Genomic DNA, 22,493 nt, shown 5'->3' with positions numbered 1-22,493 from the left:
CATTAGCCATTAGCCATTATCTGCTTGATTAGGCAAAAAAGTAGCATCTGAGCTCCGAGATCCAGCTACTGAAAACAAATCCTGCACATCTGCATGTTCTTTATTAATTAGTCTCAACAAATGGCATTCGGTGCGGCTCAGCTTGTTTGCAACGCAAACACACTGGGAGCCTTGCTCTCTCACTCGTCCCCTGTGTCCTTGCGTTTCCCTTGTGTGTGTGTGTGTGTGTGTGTGTGTGTGTGTGTGTGTGTGTGTGTGTGTGGTGTGTGTGTGTGTGTGTGTGTGTGTGTGTGTGTGTGCGTGTGCGTGCGTGCGAGACGTCTCTATATGGGCCAGCTCGGCAGACACGCAGCTGGCCTGAAAACATGTGAATATCTGTGTTGAGTGGGAAGCAGCAGGCTTCAGGGCATCAGAATGCTGTCTGGGCCGGTTATATACTGCTGCGTTTGCGCCGCATAACGCTGCAGAGGGCTCAATGTGAGTTACGTCCAAAGTTCTCCTTCTTAAAAGCCCAACAACGCCAGGTGGTACCCGCCACCTCCCACGCTATCAAATAATTACAGTCTGCTAATGGACCGGGTTCGGACAACCTAACGTAGGCGCTCTATCCCGGGGTCCTGGATCCCCTCCGTCTGCTTTAAATCCTTCTCATTTGGCGACAGTGCCGGAGTGTACCGTATTTAGATGCTAATTTGCCTCACCCCAGTCGGATGACTCAGTATGAACTTCTGTTGTGGCCAAAAAATATTTGCTGAGGCGCGTATGTAAATGGGCAGGCGTTGGAGTGATGAGAAAGAAAAACACTTGGACGGGCGGCTTAAGCTATAAGGTAACGTGTCGGGTAATCTCTTCGATTACTCTCATTCGGAGTTAGTTCAAGAGGACGTGCGGCTAAGAGAGAGAGAGAGAGAGAAAGAGAGAGAGAGAGAGAGAGAGAGAGAGAGAGAGAAGAGAGAGAGGAGAGAGAGAGAGAGAGAGAGAGAGAGGTTCACTAAGCTGAAAGGTGAGCAAAAAAAGAGATGATCTGAAAGGGCATAGAACATTCTAATTACTTTTGTTGCCGCCAACATGATCGGATTAAAACCCAACGGTCGATTAGAGAACTGTGAGAGAGGAGACATTGTCAGTAAGAATGTGTATTTTGTCACAGACGCCCGTTCTCTGCACACACACACACACACACACACACACACACACACACACACACACACACACACACACACACACACACACACACACACACACACACACACACACACACACACACACACACACACACACACACACACACCTAGTTGAGTCATTAAATACAACTAAGGATTAGAGCAATTTGACCAGGCACGTGCACACATAGAGCCCAAGGGGTGCTTGGGCACCTGCCTTTTTGAGCCTCATAAAAAGTGCAATTAAAAAAAAAAAAAAAAAAAAAAATAATGTATACCGTTACGCATATAGACTGCCCTTCCAACTGAAATTGTCAGGATAGAATCAAAATATTAGGTAAAGAGAGAGAGATGCCCCATATTCCATTGCAGTTTGCACGGCCTCCTCAGCGTGCCTCTCCGCGGACCTATATATTTTATACATAGCGTGGTGTGATGATGATGATGATGATAGAACCGCTGTGGCGCATACAGTTGAATGCTGGTATTACACTCATTGAGGAACACGAAGAAGTCAAGTCCGATGGGATTTGGGAATCTCCAATACAAATCGGGATTGGAGTAAAAAAGGCATTTATATTAAACAATACAGAATATACAGCACTTCTTGGGGTCTGTAGGGTAAGAACTTATTCCCTCCCCCCTGAACATTTATGGAGATGTATGGGCCTTTTAAGTCAGTGATAAAGGTGTCTTTCAAGGATAAGTGAGCTCCTGCACTGATTATTATAGTTCTATATTCAATATTTGATCACCAAAACCGGGTTTGCGCGCTACGCTCGCTCGGTTAAAAAACACACAGGTATAGTGCCCTTTTCAGCCTTTGAGCACCTGCCCCTCTAAAGTCCTGTGCACGTCCCTGAATTTGACTACAAAAAAGGTAACTGTAATACTGTGATGACATTTTCTGAACATGAATATTCAGATGAGATTAAATCATGAAATTGATTACTCAGGAAGATTAATGCATTTTCATGTTAATACGACGAGGCAAACGTGATACATACATTGAAATAGTTAATACAATATTGTTAATGAAACACACACAGCAAGGCGTACCCCCCCCCCCCCCCCCCCCCAATGTATAGCGCCCATCATTCAAATCCAGCAGATCAAATCAAGCTGTGCCTCACACCCTGAAGAGAAACAACGCATGCCATGGAACACAGTGTGGAGGTATGACGTGTTATGTCACAGGTCCTACTTTGACATTTTGGGGCTCACAAATGTGTCAGGTGGGTTGAGGGTTTTCTAGTTCCTAGTTAGGATCAGGTTAGGAATGGTTAGGGTTAGGTTAAGGTGATGGGTAGAAAATGGGCTGGTTAAATGCATATTTTGCTTTAAAATGTATGTCAATATCGGACATTTTCAGAATAAATACACCAGACTCTTATCTAAAGGTCTCCCTTGCAAGAGAGATCCTCAATATCAATGGGACTAAACCTACAGTATAGATACATATACAGATGTTGCCTCATCTTTATGAGTTGGAATCACAGAATTAGGACTCAAACCATTAAACAGGCAAGTGACTGTACAGAGGCGTTGTCTGGCTCCCTTTCTCTCTTGCAGTGAGCAGTAGAGCTGGGTCAGGAAGGATCTCTGGTCTTTAATTCCCTTGCATAAACGCTTTCACTATTATCGCTATGTGGTGTCCGGTGTCTATCCGGAGAAGCTCCAGGGACATGTCGGATGAAAGCACTTGACATGGTGGAGGTAACCGAACTGACAGATCATCAGACGTTGCATGGTCTCATCCAGACTGTCCCCAGGAGTTGCAGAGACCAAACAGGTATAGCAGAGACTCAACAGTGACTGTAAATCAATTATTCCACCTGTGTCACTGGACTGGGACATTGCTCATCCACTTATATAACACATGAGGCCTTTTAAATCCATATGGAATTCATATTGATTATTATTCTTTGATCTAAACTCAGCAACCTAAACACATGTTATTCACGGCCTTTCATATTATAAGGTTTCACAGCTATTGTAATCGTAATGTTACTGTTTAACTAAGTTAAGGCCAGTCACACGTTTATGCTTTGTGTGCGACCCAATGGGTATTGGGTTGAAGAGGGCTTAAGTGACAAACAAGGGTTAAGGGGAGGCACGGTTGGTTGGTTGTTTGCATGGTATCCACTTAAATGCTTAGCCATGCACTGACTAGCAAGCTGGAATAACAGCGACAGAGATGCAAAAATACAGTCTCTGTAAGAAAACTGTTTTATTTTTTATTCACCACCCCCCCCTCTCTCTCTCTCTCTCTCTCTCTCTCTCTCTCTCTCTCTCTCTCTCTCTCTCTCTCTCTCTCTCTCTCTCTCTCTCTCTCTCTCTCTCTCTCTCTCTCTCTCTCTCTCTCTCTCTCTCAGCATTCTGTATGTGAACACATTTTTGTGTGTGTGCGTGTTTATGTATATGTTTACGTGTGAGTATGTGTGTGTGTGTGTGTGTGTGTGTGTGTGTGTGTGTGCGTGCGTGCGTGCGTGCGTGTGTGTGTGTGTGAGAGAGTGAGCGTGTGTGTGTGTTGTTGTGTGTGTGTGTGAGAGTGTGAGAGTGTGTGCGTGCGCCCATGTGTGTTCAGTGGAGATCACTTCTGCTACAGTAGCTCCTCTACTACTCTGCTCCTCTCCACTCCGCTCCTCTGTGTGCCAGCAGCTGTCTCTCATCAATATTTACTGGCCTCTTGTCCCAGCACACTGCCCCCATGTGGCGGCTGGCCTCGCCAGAGAGGCAGGGATGCCCCGTGTCTGCCTTGCCAACGCTCCATCACTTATTTATTCAACACCTGCTTTCTCCTGTAACAATAGAGACTAAAAGAGCCTCACACTGGGCCACCTTCTCTTTGTTCAAGCCCCTTCCAAATACACCATTTACTCACGCTCAAGTGTCTATCTGACTGCCCATTGTATACAATATTGTACATTCACAGAATGAATTGCATTTTGCCGCCTGAGCAAGCCATCGCACTGGAATAGCACACGGGGTATGAATGGGTACTTGCGAAAACACAGCTGAGTCCCGAAACACGTCACATTTCCATGTCTATTCAGGAAACAAACAGTGTCTCCCGCCGTGCAGCTGAGGTGAGGACCATGTAATCAAATTAGTCAGCATTGGGAGTCATCAAATTGATACCCGGCGCAGATGAATCAAAGTTAAATTACGGCACATTTGGTTTTTCTGGAGCGGCGCAATCAGGAGGTGGATGTTGTTGAAGTGTTGAAGGCTTTTCACTGGAGCGAAGGCACTCTACCTGTCGCCGTCGCCCGCGGAGGAGAGGGAGGAGAGCGTGTGGCGGCAGGTGGGCGGGTGGGGGTTTGGGTTCGAGAGAGACGGGAGGCTAAGCAACCTGAGCGAATCGAACCCCAGCAATTAGATCCTGCCAACGCTCATTTGATCCGTCACGCACTCTTTGGCAGACACTCGCACACTTTTGTATTGTGTCAGGAGGATATTTTGGAGTGGGCTGAGAACAGAACCGCTGCACTTATGTTTACAGTCTGGATCGCATTCCCTGAAGCAGGCAGAGGATGCTGTAATAGCGAGCGCTCGTTACAGACATATTATGCCCGGGCCGACATAAAATCATTTTTAATATGTGGGCTCTCTGCGTGATAAAAAAAAAAGAAAAGAAAACGACGGGCACAAACTGTGAGAGTTGCAGCCAACACTGTTAATCATTTTTACAGCCTCGCCTGAGCCGGCCCGCTCGCTCTGCACTGGAACGCACCTCTCGTGTGGCGCACATAATGAAAAGAATGGAGCCGTCAGTCGTAATGGATCTCTAAATAGCATTTTCTGCTTTATTAGTCGTACTTAATGTTGTTGAAGAAGGCTGTGAGTGATGTAACATCCCTTTGTTTGAGGCCCTACTCTTGCCGCGGAGCGGGTTCTTGATCGAAAAAGATTCCCCGACAATTGAGGCTCAATGTGTTTTATACGCTGGGCTTACTTTCCCTATTTTGCTGGGGAACTGTGCGTGCTCTCATCAACAAGATTGATGGCACAGGAGAGGCATTTAAAGAGGTTTGGGGGGTATGTGCACCTCGCCATGGCCAGAGAGGTAGTTGGACCAAAAGAAAATCCCATTCATTTCAGACGGACGGCTCCTGTGATATTCCATTACGAGCGGAGGGTACAAAAAAATAAGTGATGTCTCTCACCCTCCCACATGGTATGAAAGCACAAGATGGAAACCAATTATACATATCCAACAGAGCTTAAAATGAATCCTAGATGTTTATAAAGGGTTAGTCAAGTATGCCTGTCAAACTGTTTCAGGCACGTGTGGAAAATGCCTGGAGGTTAGTAAACACGTCAACAACCCGGATGTTTGTTCCTTGCCCATGAGCACTAAGTGTGGAACGTCGGATGAAGACGGTAAGAAGAGGTTTGGTAAAATGGTAGTTGTAGCTTGTGTGTGTATGTGTATGTGTATGTGTGTGTGTGTGTGTGTGTGTGAGAGAGAGAGAGAGAGAGAGAGAGAGAGAGAGAGAGAGAGAGAGAGAGAGAGAGAGAGAGAGAGAGAGAGAGAGAGAGAGAGAGAGAGAGAGAGAGAGAGAGAGAGAGAGATAGAGTGAAAAGGATGAGAGAAAGAGAGAGACAGGCAAGAGAGGGGGAGCCAATTTTATCTTTTCTATAGGATGGGTCCTATATTTAGGAAGTTTTTTAAATCACAAATCAATCAGGAGGATTAAAACGTTATGTGTTAGGGTCATTCTGCCCCATCCTTCATCACCCTTCCTGGCCATGAACTTTCCTCCCACTCCCTAGTGTTTCCCACTTCTCCCTGGCCATGAACTTTCCTCCCACTCCCTAGTGTTTCCCACTTCTCCCTGGCCATGCACTTTCCTCCCGCTCCCTAGTGTCTCTCCCTCTTGTGTTTCTATCTAGGTCTTCCAATTCCACTTGTAGTTTGTGTCTCACCAGCTGTCCCCCGTTAGCAATCACCCAGGTGTTTCCCATTGCTAATCCACCTCCATGTGGATTATTTATGTTGGCTCCCCCTGTTCAGTTTTGTCAGAACATTTGTCTGTATTTAGTCAGGTTAGTCCACGATGTCACTTCACCTGCCTTTTCTATCCTCCACGTGTTTGTTCCTGTTATTGGATTTGTTTTCCGTTTCAATTTTTTTATTTTTTTTTTTAAACTTACATTTTTATTGAACACTTATAGACATACAACACAACATATACAATAACATCAATAACACAACAGTACAATGATGTAGGCCCCTTGAACTCGGCTGCGCTCATTTTCCCAGACCCCCGCAAGAGGAACCTCCCGCCCTCCCCCCCTAGAAACCGGGCTCCCCCGCATCCCAGGTCCGTCCCACACGGGGTCCAGCACTCAGCGACACGGGCATCTTGAATCTGATTGGGCCCGACCCAGTAGAGGGGCGAGGGGCAATACTCCCCCGCACCGAGCCAAGCCCGCTACCTCCCATGCCACCAAGCCCCCCACCCCACGCACAACCAACCCACAACCCACGGGATCCCACTCTCCCGGGTCAAACCGCCTAAACGCTGACCCCCACCCCCCTGAGTTGAGCCCATTGGCGCCCCCCATATCTTAGGCCGCTGCGCCCGTAGCCGGGCCCCCATCGACACAGTTTCAAAAGTCTTAAGTGAAGCACTTGCATTTGGCACTGCTAGACAAGCAATACCACTTATCGTTGACTGCCGGGAGTGTATGTCTTTGCCGGCATTGTTGTATGCTCTGGATAAAAGCATTAGCTATACATTGTATGACCAAATGTCAACTTCAACCAACTTCAAAACGTCAGTGTTGTTGTTGTGTTGTTTAGATTTGTCGTTGATATTTTCGACAATTTCACAATTAAAGGGATTTTGTAACCCTATGCCTTGCTGGGCTCAGCTTGCTGGCTGAGGCTTGCTGACACCATTGTGGGCACTGTGGAGTACATTCAGTGAGCCTCAGTCAGCTTGTACAGACATGAGCGTTACCCCATTGACTTTGTAATGGTTTGTGGCTAATTCTGATGTATTTTTTGGCAGGATGTTAACATCAAGCAGGATGTTAAAAACAGGAGAACGCCCTGCAGACAGAGACAACGGGCCCTTTCTCACTCACTCTATTCGTTTCTATTTCGTTCTGCCCGTTCCGAGATCTGATCCGAACCCCCCCCCCCCCCCCCCCCCCCTCTCCCCCCTCTAGTTTGTGTACACACTTCAGTCTGGGTGCGCTCTGGGTTTTGTTTACGGTTTGCGTTTTGAGCTTGTAAGCTTGCCGTAGTCGATGATGTCACGCTCGAAATGTAAACACAGGAAGTGTTAACACGGAGACTGGAGAATGGATGTTGATATAAAGAAACAAATAACTAATAAATATGAAGTTATATTGAACCTCTGTTGTCAAGCCTTGTCAATATAACCCACCCCCCTTTTCTCACGAATGGAACTCTGTTGTAGAGTCCGCTTTTGATCGTTTTGCAGCGTTAACAATAACGCTAAGCTAACGGCTACCGCTAGTTAGCTTTATAACCTTTTACTAGTAACATTGCTCGCATCGATTATATTGAATGTCATTGATCTACTGGTCGACCGAAAATGTAAACGGGAATGTCTTAACACGACTGCGGACTCTGGATGTTGATATAAAATGAACAAATTGCCAATAAATATGAAGTTATATTTGAACCTCTGTTGTCAAGCCTTGTCAATATAACCCACCCCATTTTATCACGAATGGATGGTGTTGTAGAGTCCGCTTTTGAGCGTTTTGAGCGATCTACTGGTCGACCACGGCCGACTGGTTGGGCACCACTGGTCTAATAGAAATAAATGCATTCGAACAAGAAAGTATAGTATCCAGCAATGGCTAACGGCTAAACGCTAGTTAGCTAGCCTGTTCAGAAGCTAACATTATCCCATCGCTTGTGGCAATTATATTGCATGTCATTGATCTACTGGTCGACCACGGCCGACTGGTTGGGCACCACTGGTCTATAGAAATAAATGCATTGAACAATGTATAGACATAGCAATGGCAAACAAAATTGCCAGGCCTAACCGCCCCCACTCAGCGCGCACCTGAGACCACCTATTTCAGCGGTCCAGGTTCAGCGCCCCCGGGGACGAATCAGCGGGGGGCGGGGACGGGGGACAGCGTTCTCACTCAGACAGACACACCATTTTCTGATGCGAGCCGGCTCTGATTCGACACAGAGCAGTGAGTGTGAAACCACCCAAAGAGGTGAGGTGTGCTTACGTTGGATGTCGATGGTGACACTGGTTTCCTTGCCGTTCGGGACGGCCTTGTTGGAGGCCTTACAGATGATCTGCTGGCCCGTCTCGATGTTGGAGGCCGACAGGTAGAGTGTGCTGACCGTGCTCTCCCTCCTTCCGTCTCGGAGCAGGGTCTGCAGAGACAACAGGCGAGATGGTTAAAGGATGGCAGTAGGCTACCGCAAAACAACACTTATTTACCTATTTAGTAGAGCTTTGGGAGAATGTATTTAAACAGCCATCCTATAGGCCAAGGCAATGTATCCGAAAACTATTCATGTTTCTAAAAATATTGCTCTGACCAATAAGATCATTTTGACCCAGTGGATCCTGAAAAGACAGAAACTGGAAATATCCATGCAACGTTGCTATTTCCATTCTGTAGCACATACTCATCATATACAGTATGTTTGCCTAAGGCTGAACTCATCCCTTACTCATCTTGAACATGGCTGTGTGGTCCTCTCTGGTTGAGAAATATGATATGCAATGACTGTCCGTTTTTATATAACGCCATTGTTGGAGATCTGCCACCTTACATCACTTCATTACTTCATCATCATACTTACAGGATGCTAGTCAGAACCGTATCATACTCGCTATAGCCTGAGTGACAGGATGTTGACCATATCAACTTCCCCTTCCTGTTTTTTTTATGTTCAAAATTGCCTAAAAACTACGAGTATTTCAGCTAGTAAGCTAGACTGCCATGATAGAAACTTTGACAAAGAAACATTTCTCCCCCAATGCTATTTTGCAAGTTAAATGTTGGGCTTAGCACCGCCCAGACGACCGTGATTGGTTTGAGAAATACAATTTAAAAACAGTGTATTTTTCCCTAGTGCACAATGTTCTGCCAGATGTCTCCTGCAGTGGCACAGCTCTAACGTTGTGTGGAGACGGGTCTGGCTAATTGAGACTATACTCGCTCCAATGATTAGCTTACACTTCAAGTCCCCATAGTTTGCACTGAATCTGGGAAATCTGCTTTTAGCTATTGTGCTCCAGACACATGGGACATCCAAACGCAATACATTGGTATCTGTTAAGACACTTATTTAAATATTTCATCATTACTCATTTCACCCCAGTATGGAGATGTTTTGACTGGTTAAACTAGTATTATTCTGCATTAGTTGTGTTTCTATGTGTCATATAGACAGGTTTCATTGTTTGTTGTTTGAGCCAATCACCTACTCGCTGAGTCACGTGACTGAGTTGCCCCCTGGCCTGTGTTGAGCTGCTGCGCAAAAGAAAAGGACCACAAGGTTGTATGGAGAAACCGTGGCACCCATGGCACTTTTTCTAACAAAAATGGCTTGATGCCATTTTGGCCAATCGGCATGGCTGTGAGCGTGACTCTTTCTCCCTTTACATATCTAGCTTTGGCAGGGATTGATGGTTTAGACCGCTAGCATGGCTAACAAATGCAAATATATTGCAGTCTGCCCCGTTGTTCTGCCCCCTGTGATGCACACCGAGTCTGACGTGGGGAAGCCATCTATCCTTTGTCTTTTCTCCTCTTTTTTCCCCTTCTCGTCACTCTTTGTCCATTTGGATCATTAGCTTGTCCTCACTGATCAATCGAGATTCAATAAAGGTGGAATGAATGAATACATTTGATGTATATTGTGCTGGGTTTGGCCTTCCTTTAATGTAAAAAAGATACAGGGGCCGATTGATGAACTCCTGATCAGCTTGTGGAAGTGAGCATGGAAAGAAAACAACATTAGGCTACATGTTGTTTGCATAGCAAGTGCACTTCTCTCTGAAGCAATTACTTATTTTAGGTCAAAGGGAAAAAATTGAATTGAAAATAAAATCGATTCCCCCTAAAGGACTTGAACATAACCAAAGCCTTGTCCACAGGGATTAAACATTATAGATAACATCATGTTATAATGAATTGCCATTCTGGCTCTAAACCTGCAACAATCTGAGCCAATGGGGAGAAAATACTGCTTTTATTGTATACCTTTAACTGTTAAAATTAGGGATGTCCGATATTATCGGCCTACCGATATTATCGGCCGATATTGGCATACAAATGTAATATCGGTATCGGTTTTCAAATTTTTTATTTATTTGAACATTTATTTAACCTTTATTTACCCAGGCAAGCAAGTAAGAACAAATTATTATTTTATTTATTGTCAAAGTATGCATAATGTTGTGTTAATTACACAACAAGAGATATGTAATGTTAATTACCTGAAATTATTCAGTTTTTGGGGGGGGGGGGAACCCGGCATATATCGGTATCGGTTGATATCGGTATAGGAAATTAAGAGTTGGACAATATCGGTATATCGGTATCGGTAAAAAAAACAATATCGAGCGTCCCTTGTTAAAATACATTGGATTATATTTGTAACCTCCAAAGGGTGTGTATAATAGTTGTGTATAAATGTTCTACAGATGAGTTAACATGGAACTACAACTTTCATGCATTTTTGCTGCAACAACTTTTTTCTTTGGGAAATGCTCTTCTAGGTACTTCACAATACTCTAGGTAAACCTAATAGTCACTAATTGGTTTGACCCTAATTATTGGATCTGCTAGTAGTGGCCAAGATAATGATAACATTTGGTTGGTTTAAAATAAGTGTTATTTTTGGAGCTGGAGATTAACTGGCTAAAGGAAAATATTTCCCATTAGGCCTATATTTCAGTTATATTATTCATAAAAAAAAATGCTAAATAGCTCAAGAAAATACATTAAAGGAGGTTAGGTTAGGCTTATTAAAATGATGTTTTCCCACCATGTATAATGCATATTAGCAACCTCACCAATAGCTTCAGTACTGAGAAAGTACCCGTCCACTCGGCATTGGCACAGTCCAATGGGGCAATCGTTTAGGCCTTCAAAAGCCATGACAAATTTCAGTTTCGAAGACTGATGATGAATAATGTCGGCAAACCTTGCTTACTATTGGGCTTTATTGACTTTCACAAATCCGTTCTCTTGGCTACGTCCATGCCGGAAGCAGGAAGTAGTGCTCCTCCTACTTATTTTTTTCCCACTGTAGCTAACAACTATGTTAAGTCTAACACAAAAAAAAATGGAATGACCATTTTCACATTTGATACTTTGGCCTGACACTACTGTATAGTGAAAACAGCATCCATCTTCTGCCACAAACCCAAAGCCCAAGAGCAGAGATTCACCCACCATGTCCCTAACCAGGGACAAATACAACCCACTGGAACATTCTGTAGTCTTGCTCCAAGGCTGATTGATTTGAGACAAAAAAAGAAATATATAGAATATGTTTTTTGAACCTCTTTTGTGTGTCTGGAGATCTGTGTGCTCCGGCGCATGGCTTGTCATACACCACAAAGAAAATCAATCTTCTTTTCACCGTTCATCCTCTGAGCCCGACATTGTGGGAGCCATCTGGAATCGCTCGGCAGCACTCAGTAGCGCTTGCTCCCACTCCAACTCTCGGGGGAGGGATCTAGGAGCCTCTGCTAACCGGTGCGGCGCCGTGCAAAGTCACCTACTAGAAGGAATTGGCTGGGCGTAGGGAACGACATGTAGCCAACCACATACGCCAACCACATAGTCAAGCTGCATTTCCCTGACACCTCTTTAAAGGAGACTCAGTGTCACTTTACCAACACATGTTGCTGACTGCGCCTCGATGAAACAAAACGCCTGTACCAGCAATGTACATTAAACTGACTGTCACTATGGAATATAGTGGTATATATAGGTACATTATAGTACAATACAGTACTGTAGAGTATACGGTCATTCACAGGCTTGTGAGAGAGGAGACTTGTTTGAACACCCATTGGATACGTACTAGAAATGATGTAATTCAATGCATTTATTTATTTTCTGTGAAGTTTAAGCAAATGACTAATGATGATAATTAGACCTCCACCCTCTGTCCATGGTGCTGAAATACGTGTCAGAATAGATAGGATGAAGGCGTTTTACGGGGATCTCTAAGTCGGGCATTATATGCAGTCATTGTGAATGTGAGATAGACGTATTGTATTGTCGTGTTAAGAGAGAGAGAGTGTGGCTTTCTTTTAATTGTGTCATACCTTGGTTTTTGCTGAAACAATGCCATATGGTTTGTACGTCAAAATGCATTAAATATAATGGAGTGTGTATTTTCGGGATAATAGACCGTCGGACTAATGGACTTCATTTTTAACCATTGAGGGCAACGGACTGTCGGACCAATGGGCTTTTGGTCCAATGGAAAAAGTTTCGGCCTATTGAGCTGTCGGAATAATGGTCCGTCGGACTTATGGCATGGCGCCATCACAACTGAAATAGGTATGCCCTATGGGCCAACCATGGACGCACTTCGCTGCACTGCAACTTCTGGATTAGCTTCACAAACACATGGATTGTTTTATGGATGCAATTTCCAATGCTTGGATTTCCACCGAGCTCTGTACATGACGAGCAATACATTTGTTTATGTCGTTATGTCTAAACTTCATCCAAACTTGGGGGAGTATAGAGTTCACATTCAAACGGGGGTAATCTGATTTCTATAGTGATACAATTAGTCCTGCTGAATTTCTAATACGATGCTGAACATTATGGTGGAACCGGAGAGGATAGTGCGTGGTCACATCTTCATGGTTGATACAAGTTTATTGTTAAAACATTGTTAATCAAATACAATTTAGATCAGGAGTTAGGTAGAGGACTTGACTTTCTCTGGCCAGGAGAAAGGATCAAGCACCCCCCACCCCCCCCCCCACCCCCCCCTTCCTGCTCATTCTGTGAGTTTGCCTTTTAAGCTTTCTCAGAGAAAAGGGGGCGGTGGAGGGGTGACCAGGTGAGGGGAGAGGAGAAGCAGGATACAGGGGGGAGGGGGAGGTCTGAACAAAAGGCCTTGAAAGGAACTTCCACAACACCCACGTCTGTACTTTCACTCAGTAAGGATTCAAAAGACCCTCAGAACCCTTTGTATGATTTTCTCAACAGTTGCGATTGGAGGATCAAGAAAGAGGTACTTCTGTGACATTGCATCAGTGTCACTTTGCCCCCTGCATTACAATAATGTCACAAAGTTAAAATAGGGCCGTTATATACGTGTATATATATATATATATATATATATATATATATATATATATATGCCGCCATAATGACTACATATTAATAATTAGTCATGTCACACAGATTCCTATTGAAACTGCACTGACTAATGGCAGCAATTACACTTCCTCATTTCCTGCTAAAATCACATTGTAACCTTGAGCTTTCTCTCCGACCTAAGAGCACCGTATGCTGAGAATAGATCATTAAAGTGTCGAGGAACACGCCGCGGAACATTATATCGTTGGAGTGTCGTGAAGTTTCAAAAAAAAAAAGAAAAAAGGTGTTGCTTGTTATCTTGCTTTTCTGGACTTTTTCTGCTCCCTACTATTTCTGCTCTCTACTTTTTCTGCTTCCTACATTTTCTGCTCCCTACTTTTTCTGCTCTCTACTTTTTCGGCTTCCTACTTCAAGTTCAAGTTTCAAGTTTCTTTAATAGTTGTCATACAGAAGTACAGAATACTTTTGTACAAAATGCTTCTTACTGTTGCGCTCCAGAGACTGTGCATGACAAGATAAGTATGAAATAAAAACATAGTAAAAATTAGAAGAAAAAAAAGAGGTCACAGTGTTCAGTTTAGACATATGTACAATGTTCGTAGACGTAGTTACCATACAATATACAATACTGTGCAGTGTACTAATATACAATACTATATAGTGCAAGGCATAAATGGACGAGGTGCAGTTTAGGTACAATTCACAGTAGGTGTACGAGTTGTGTTTCTGCTCCCTAATTTTTCTGCTCTCTACTTTTTCTGCTTCCTACTTTTTCTGTTCCCTACTTTTTCTACTTTTTCTGCTCCCTACTTTTTCTGCTTCCTACTTCTCAAGCACATCTCACGTCTTGGACAAATAAATACATATTTAAATAAAAAAAAACACTAATGAGGAAATGATGATCATACTAATATCCAGTTTTCCATGCGAAGCGTTAACACATCTGGCGATATAAACATGTTGCACTCGTCATTCATGTTTCCAAGAAGCCCATTTGCATGTAAAAAAATGTATACAAATAAAAAATTATAATAATAGAAAGCCACACAATGAGGGACTTGATAGGGAGCAGCGCTGAAGGCTCAGCGTTCACCTCTGAAGCAGAACACATTAGCTGTCAGCTGTGGGATGTGTCAATGTAAAATCCTTTCTGACACCATCAGGCTTGTTTCCCTCATCGCTCTGGACCTGTCTGGAGTCATTAATCTTAGAAAACGGGGTTAGCCGGCTGCTATTGGATTCAACACCCAGCCATAATACAAATTGATAATTTTTCATATCGCTGCCCGGAGCGCGAGTAGGAGAATGCCATACCTTCTTTCGACCGTGCTAAAACGAAAAAGGAGACGAGATTGAGAGGAAGAGGGCGGGCTGCTCTTCATTGAAGTGGGGGTCCTGCCTATTGAGAGACCCTGAGTGTATTAATAGAAAAGTCCACACAAAAATGGCTACATTTGAATGAATATGAATAATAACCTTTTGTCCCTTTATTTGGTAGTGAGAAAGTTGGTAGATATATTACTTATCCAAGAGAGAAACAACACAGAATCCCCTCAAATCAATTGTTTGGATCTAATCATAACCAAGGCAGCCCACTCTCACTTACAATTTAAATAAAATACATTGCATTAAGTAAATTGACCACAGGAAAATCTAAATTGTAACATGTGTACATATTACAAATAAATAAGTACATATATTACATATTCAAAACATTACTTTTTACGTGGGGTCATTCAATCTATCGCAAATACATGGAATGCAACTCAATATTGCATAATGCTGCAATATTAGTAATCAAGTAAGTAATCATCCAAACACTTAAAAGATGTGTGACTTGAATGCAACTGTTCCAAATCCTGATTAATTCCAGGATTCCACACTAAAACAACTTGCATGGCTGCTCCTCTATCTCCAACAACAACACCACCTCTCGCTCTGATCTCTTATCCAACACACAAAAGACAGAACGATCGAAGTCTAGCCTGTTTTTCTACACAATATAATCACTGTGCTTCTGTATTTAATATAAGGGACAATCAAGAGACACTGGCATGTCCTTCGAGCAGAACAATCCTTGGAATATTTTCACAAACTGTGCCTCTTGCAACAATGCAACAAATTCAAAAGCATTCCACCACCAGAATTCAACCAGAATTCCTATCCATGAGTTCATAAATGTTACTCCGATCCCTGTGGTCTAGCTTAAAATGGACAAAACTACCCCTCAAGCAAAGAACATCTGAGCACAAAACCGCTATCCGTACGGGCATTTTTATTCATTTATTAACCTTTATTTACCCAGGGTAGGTTTACTGAGCCGATGCTCTTTTTCAGGAATGCCCGGCTTCACATTCACACAGTTCCATTCACACCTGGGAGCTGCCCAGTTAAGGGGATAGGAGAGAGTTATTAATTCACGTGCCCAGCCCAGAGTTATCCTGCCGGTCTGGGGGATCGAACCAGCGACCTTCCGGTCACAAACCCGCTTCTCTAACCATTAGGCCACTGCTGCCCCCCCATTATCCGTACGGGCAATATGGATCATGTAATAGCAAAACATTATGCTGATGCTAACCATCTACTAACCTTCTTCACTGAAAAGCTTTGGCATTGAAAGAGTCACAGCACCCAGTAGCGGAGGTGATGTTTTGAAAGAGTCACAGCACCCAGTAGAGGAGGTGATGTTTTGAAAGACTCACAATACCTAGTAGAGGAGGTGATGTTTTGAAAAACGTGCAATGCCTAGTAGAGGAGGTGATGTTTTGAAAAACGTGCAATGCCTAGTAGAGGAGGTGATGTTTTGGAAAATAAAAAAAATATGCATGTCTCAGAGAGAAATGTTCTGGATGCATACACTTAATTCTATGACACCTAATGGTCTAAATGATTACTTCAGTTTAAAGTGCTTCCTAGGACAGGACTCTGGACGCCTACATAGTATATCTGACCCCTGAACTGTGACTTTAGATCATCTATTGAAAGAAGTGTTCCAATGGCTTTTATATTGTGTCTTTAACTGCATGATATGTATTTAAACATCTCTTTACCTACAGTAGAGTAGACCATATCAACTATATACCTTGGGTGTCTTTGTTTTGTCTAATAATTAACCAGACTGTGACTGGCACCCTGTAACAACTATAGATCCATGGATTAAGACTGTGATTGGCTAAGTTGTATCTAGATCAAACCCATATGTGATGACTACACCCCACCCCCCTATCTACATATTTTGTTTGAGAATATCTGAGCTTTGAACGCTCTGATGATGGTTTTGTGCCGAAACACATAAGTGTTTATTTGTGTGATGTGTGCCTGAATAAACACGTGAAATGTAAGTACATTGTCATTTTGGGATGTTTTTTTTTGCTCATCGGATGACTTTGGTTTGGCACTCTCCTACGCAAAATTATATTGTTGAAGTGCAACCCTTCTCTCTACAAAGCTTAATATTGAGTAGAAAACATGCATTTACATTACCAATGCTAATCGCAATAAGTGCAAGGCTAACATCTATCTACTTCTATTTCTCAAACAGGTTATGTGCAAAGCGTCTGTGTGTTGCTGGTGAATGTAGCCTGCTTTCTGACATACAACTATTGTCCAACCCATTTGTATCCCATTTATCTCGACGGATATAATTAATTATTGTCATGGCTTGATGCATATAGGCAGCTCCAGAGCTAGCTGGCTGGCTGGCTGGCTGGGCTAAGCTGTTTCAGAATACAGTGTGTCTGACACGTCAGTGAAATCCTCAGCTGTGATTGGTCTAAGTTTGCGGGGACGTACGGACAGCAGAAGGGCTTCAGGCCCTTACTATCTTAAAAGCTTTGATGAGGTCAGTGAAATGAGATGCAGAGGGAAGCCTAAAAGGGCTGACTTGGACTTTACTAGCTAAAGGGAAAAGCTAATAATTTAGTTGCCATTAATATTCTGCTGTACATCCAACAAGCCTTTGATATGTTCAAATATGAAATGTGGCTTCAGGTCATATTCAATCAGCCTTTTTTAATTGCGGATCACACCAAAATACATTTTCTAAACTAATTACTGGATATTAATTTCACAATCAATTGCTTCATCGCAGTACTAAGAAGATAATATTTTTTCTCTCTGGTCAGTGGGGTTAAGAAGGTCTTATTTGATTAACTCATCTCAGCCTACCACCTCAAACATTTCACATAGCGATTAATTAAATAGCATTTTCTTTTCTTTTTAAATCAACCATGCCTTACTTTAAAACGTCGCCTCCAGAATAACAGAATTACTGTGAGGTTAATTTGCTTCATACCATCTTTGTGGAGATGTTTTGGAGCAGGCTAAATGCAGGCAATGATAGGAACAGTGAGAAGAAAAAGCCTTGTGAGTTATCATGCTGCTGTGCTGCTGGGACCACTATACCTGTCTGCCGCATGCGGGGGAATCTGACATGTCTAATATGCACTCAGACGTTAATTAGGCTTGTTACCTCTTCTGTGAAGACCCCCCCTATGCCATTACTTGGTGCAACATTACTATTAAAAAGAAATCTCACTAATTATATAGACTTCAACTTTGCCAAGATGAAGGTCGGGAGAAAGATAATACAATTTAGATAACGCAACACCTTTGAACGTTTATGGGGACGAGTGGGTAGTAAATTGTGAGAGGGAACTTATCTTCTTTGATGTTCTTGGTGTCACTGGATGCCAAAGCGCCGCAAAGTGCCGCAAAGTGCCACAAAGAGCCGCAAAGTGCCGGAGAAGAGCAGCCAGTTTCCTTTCGGCACCAGTGTTAAAAGATCAACAGGCGGCCGCCGATTTTTGCCAACATTTTCTTTTTCTTATTACATCTCCACAGTAATCAATAGTACTCAACAAAATAAGACATTTAACACTAAAATGTAGCAAGGACCAGGAGCTAAAATAACGACATCCAATCAAACGAACGACCAAGTCAAATGATTGGAATGAGCAAGCTGTCTATCTAACCCTCTATAGTGACATGCATGCATACACAAAGCTGCTAACACATACTGTAGCTGCCTGCTAGCTACCGAGCAGGGCATGGCTTTGGAGGCATCCCAATGCGTTCTGATTCTGATTCTGAAGTTCTGCCCAAAATCAACAGCCGCCCATAGCTCCCTTAACACATTGACGACCACGGCTTGCAGTGTAATATGTGGCTGGAGGACAACGCTTTGTCAACAAACCGATGTACTTTCTAACAGCTATATATATACTTTATATTATTGCTATCTGTCCATTCTCATTGTCACTTGAGTGCATAAACCGTGCCTTCATAATGGCTTAAAGAAAATAAAAATCCATCAGTTGGTTGTCATTTTATAGCGTCGTGAATATAAGCTTTATCGCAGTTTTTGTCTCGTCTTTTTTCTGGGAAGCTAGATATGAGGCTAAAGGCTAGTCACGTTATATCAAACGCCATTTCTGTTGTGTATATATACGAATGAAATAAAACAAACTGCGTAGCATCCGGACTATTACAGAGCATCCATGGATGAAATGGGGGCGGCGGGGGACGCCGATTAGTAGTATTGATTAGCAATACAGTGTGCGTTCAAGTAGCCATTTTCACTGATCGATCGCTTGCGTGTTACAACAATGTCTAATCCGGCTTTATTTTGGGTGAATAGTATCCTACCGTCAGCCCATGTGATCGCCGGCAGCATTTCGTCATTAGTCATCGGAATCTGGTAGATCGATATGTCCATTGGCTGATCATAAATCCCATTATTCCAGGCTGAAATCTGCGTTCGGTAACATGATCAAAGATGGACGGCTGGGATCGAGGCTCATATGAAACGCCCCAGACAGTAAAAAAAAATATTTTCCCATTCGGCCTCAATGATACTGCAGTGGAGCGATGGCGCCCCTAAGAGGATCTGGTCGGTATTGCATGTCGCCGATTTAAATCTGGCGGGTAAATCTGCAGAGCCGATCGGGGACCTTGATCCATTTATTAATATGGAATAAAACAATAACAACTTGCCACGAGTTAACTTGTGGCTCTAGTCCTCAACGGGTGGAATCGAAACACGAGTTAACTCGTGGTTGGGCGGCAAAGTGTTAACAGATTGGACCTGTTTTAACCCTATGATTGTACCTTCTTGCACAGAAACATCACGCACATGTATGAATCTTAAACCCTAAACTCACTTAGCCTCTAGGTTAAGGCCCGGTGTGGCTGTCAATCTACATTTGTGTTGAATAATTTTGCAATGAGGAGTATCTCTTTGTTGGTCAGGGTCTGACAAGTCAGACTCTGCCAGGTTTGTAACCGTTTTGATGGAAAGCAAAAGTTGGGAGGGGGTGAACCTTTGGAACAGATTAATACTGTATGACCATGAAGGTTGTTTCTGCAAAAACAATATCTTACCTAGGTTCTAATGGACAGCAATACCTTCTGTCTTGTCTATGTTTTGTGTTGAATCACTGTGGCTGCTCCCTGTAAGTTAAAGGCCAACTTGCAGGTTGTATTTTTGTTCAATAAACAATGTGACTAGGCCAACGCTGACTTTCATAGCGTTTTTATCAAACATTTTGTCGACCAAACCACAAGCTCCACGCACATGCATATTTTAATCCATGGATCAATAACGTGCGTGTCTCATCTTAATGCTGACGTCACATCAGGTGCAGGGCAGCGAGGGGCTCTGAGAGTCACACACAGCTAGTGGCAGGAAGCAGAGAACCTTGCTACTACTAGCCGTGGAGTGATGAATGAAAATGTATCTGTTTCACCTAACACTATTGCTCCGTGATCATAGCCATTCATCTCTAAAGCTAACCACTATTTGTAAAAGCCACAACCACGTTACCATATTTGTAATAATGTAAATCATTGTGTCGTTGTACATATTGTGTATACACCGTTAGAAGCTAACGTAGCTTAGCTTAGCTTGGTAGCTATTGTGCTATCAACATGCCGCAACGTGTAGCTTGTTAGCCGGCATGAATGCCTGATTTTAAAATGGTTCTCTCCTCTTTGTATACCTTTGTCCTCACAAGTATTCTGCCAGGGAACTTATGGACACGACAATAGTAGTAGTTATAAGGTGTTTGAGCTTGTAACGTTAGTTAGCTCATAGCTATCGTGGTAGCCAGTCGAAACTGGCTACCACGATAGGAGAGAACCATTTTAAATCGGGCATTCATGCCGGCTAACAAGCTACACGTCGCGGCATGTTGATAGCACAATAGTAGCCCACTCGGTGCATCATAGTCACTGACTGTGATGCACCGAGTAGGCTACTATTGTGCTATCAACATGCCGCGACGTGTAGCTTGCATGATGTGTGTGCAGTGCTTTGCCCCACAGGTCTGAGAAGAGGACCTGCACATGATTGTACTCGTTCCCCAAACTCCTCTACATGCCCCGATCTAAAATGGTTCACGACAGTAGACATAATGCTAATGTTAGCCAGCGCCATATAGCCAGTAGTACTATGACCCGGACGGGCATAAGGCATAAGTTGCCTGAAGTGACGACACGGCCGTGCTAGCGTCTGATAAGCTTTTTGACTTGCTCCGTGCATGTTATTCGTGCATGGACCTTTTTTAACCCTTTCTGAGTGGCATTTCCGGCGTCAAATGGAAAAAAAATTATAATTAAATTAGATACCAATGATGTAAACTACCCATAATTGCAGAATAGGGTTTAACCTGCAAGTTGGCCTTTAAGTTGTACCTTCATTAAGATCCTTGGGGAAATCTGTCCTTTGCATTAGACCCATCCTAAGTCTTTAGTAGCCAGCAGCAACTGAATTAATGAATGACCTTTATTTATATAGCACCCTTCACAGCAGGAATGCACAGGGTGCTTTACACTACAGCATAACATATAGAAAAATTTAAAATAAATGACTAACAGACGGCAGTTAAAAACAGTGAACCAAATAAAAGAAAATAAAAGAAAAATTATTTAAATAAAATCATTGAGACAACTTGAGACAACTTAGTGATTTAAGTTGAAACTTTTCTTTTTTTCTTTTTTCTTTTTTACAGTGCAGAGATATGACACCATTATGCGACAACGACTCCTCCACATCTGCTCACAATTAGCCCTCATCAAATGCCGGGTACGTGAGGAGACCGCCCGCACGGATGATTATGTCTCCACAGTGCTCGTTCCCCCTCCGACCCCCAAAAAAGACTCACCGTTTTTAATTGTGCCCATTGCTTTTTAATGGCCCGCCAATGAAGAAGGGAGAGTGTGGAAGTGTCTGGGCTCAGTGTAGCACTGAGTCATCCATCAGCTGATGCCGCGCAGGACAGACTATCCCCACGTTCCTTCACTCCGGAGAGGAAGTGAACGCGGGAAGCACGTCCTGTGACCGCCATTAGCGAGCGGCGCCTTCGGCAAACGCTTTATTCAAATGGGCCTGGTGCCGTATCAAAGCCCAATCAATGCCATTTATCTGGTCTTTGAAAAAAAAAAGCAGATAATGGGATGAGACAAGCGCAGAGAAGTGGAGGGAAAACAGTGTTTTAGGGGCAGGAATATGCCCTGGGTCCTAAATCCATGTTTTACAACTTAAACCCTAAACTCACGTACACCAAAGACACACCGGACACCGGCAGCCAGTTTACCTTTGCCGCACGTCTTAACAGATCGGACTGTTCACGATCTTCAGTGATAATTGGCTCGTAAACTTCAATTTCAGTTTCAGCGTCTAGTCTATTTTCTCTGCGAGCCATGAGGGCCTCTATGTGTGATTGGAGCAGAGGAGCACAATCTCCTCTTGACTGGCACAGAGAAATGGCTTCTGGTGTGAACAACCAGACTCCTGCTCTTCTGGTGTGAACAGCCAGCCTCCTGCTCTTCTGGTCAAGTCAAGTAAATTTTATTTATATAGCACATTTCCAGGCAGCGGCAGCTGGCACCAAAGTGCTTCACAGGCAGGTTGATAAAAACAAAATAATACGATGCAAGATATAAAATAAAAAACCCAGTAAAGCAATGAAAGTAATAAAAACAGGTAGTGATTTAAAAGCCTGCACG

At 43.3% G+C, this 22,493-nt stretch overlaps 1 protein-coding gene across 1 annotated transcript in view; it reads right to left on the bottom strand.

Moving 5' to 3' along the window:
* Positions 1-22,493, bottom strand: part of LOC311243757 (kin of IRRE-like protein 3) — a gene marked incomplete at both ends in the record, with an annotated part of 153,026 nt that overhangs the window by 63,941 nt on the left and 66,592 nt on the right. Inside the window, one exon of the mRNA XM_084333099.1 lies at positions 8,400-8,550. Coding sequence (XP_084189225.1) covers positions 8,400-8,550 — 151 coding nt within the window. The remainder of the gene's footprint in view (positions 1-8,399; positions 8,551-22,493) is intronic.

This window comes from Notolepis coatsorum (genome assembly GCF_963971535.1).
Source record: "Notolepis coatsorum genome assembly, chromosome: 1".
NCBI lineage: Eukaryota > Metazoa > Chordata > Actinopteri > Aulopiformes > Paralepididae > Notolepis > Notolepis coatsorum.
This window is presented reverse-complemented; position numbering and strand designations above follow the sequence as displayed.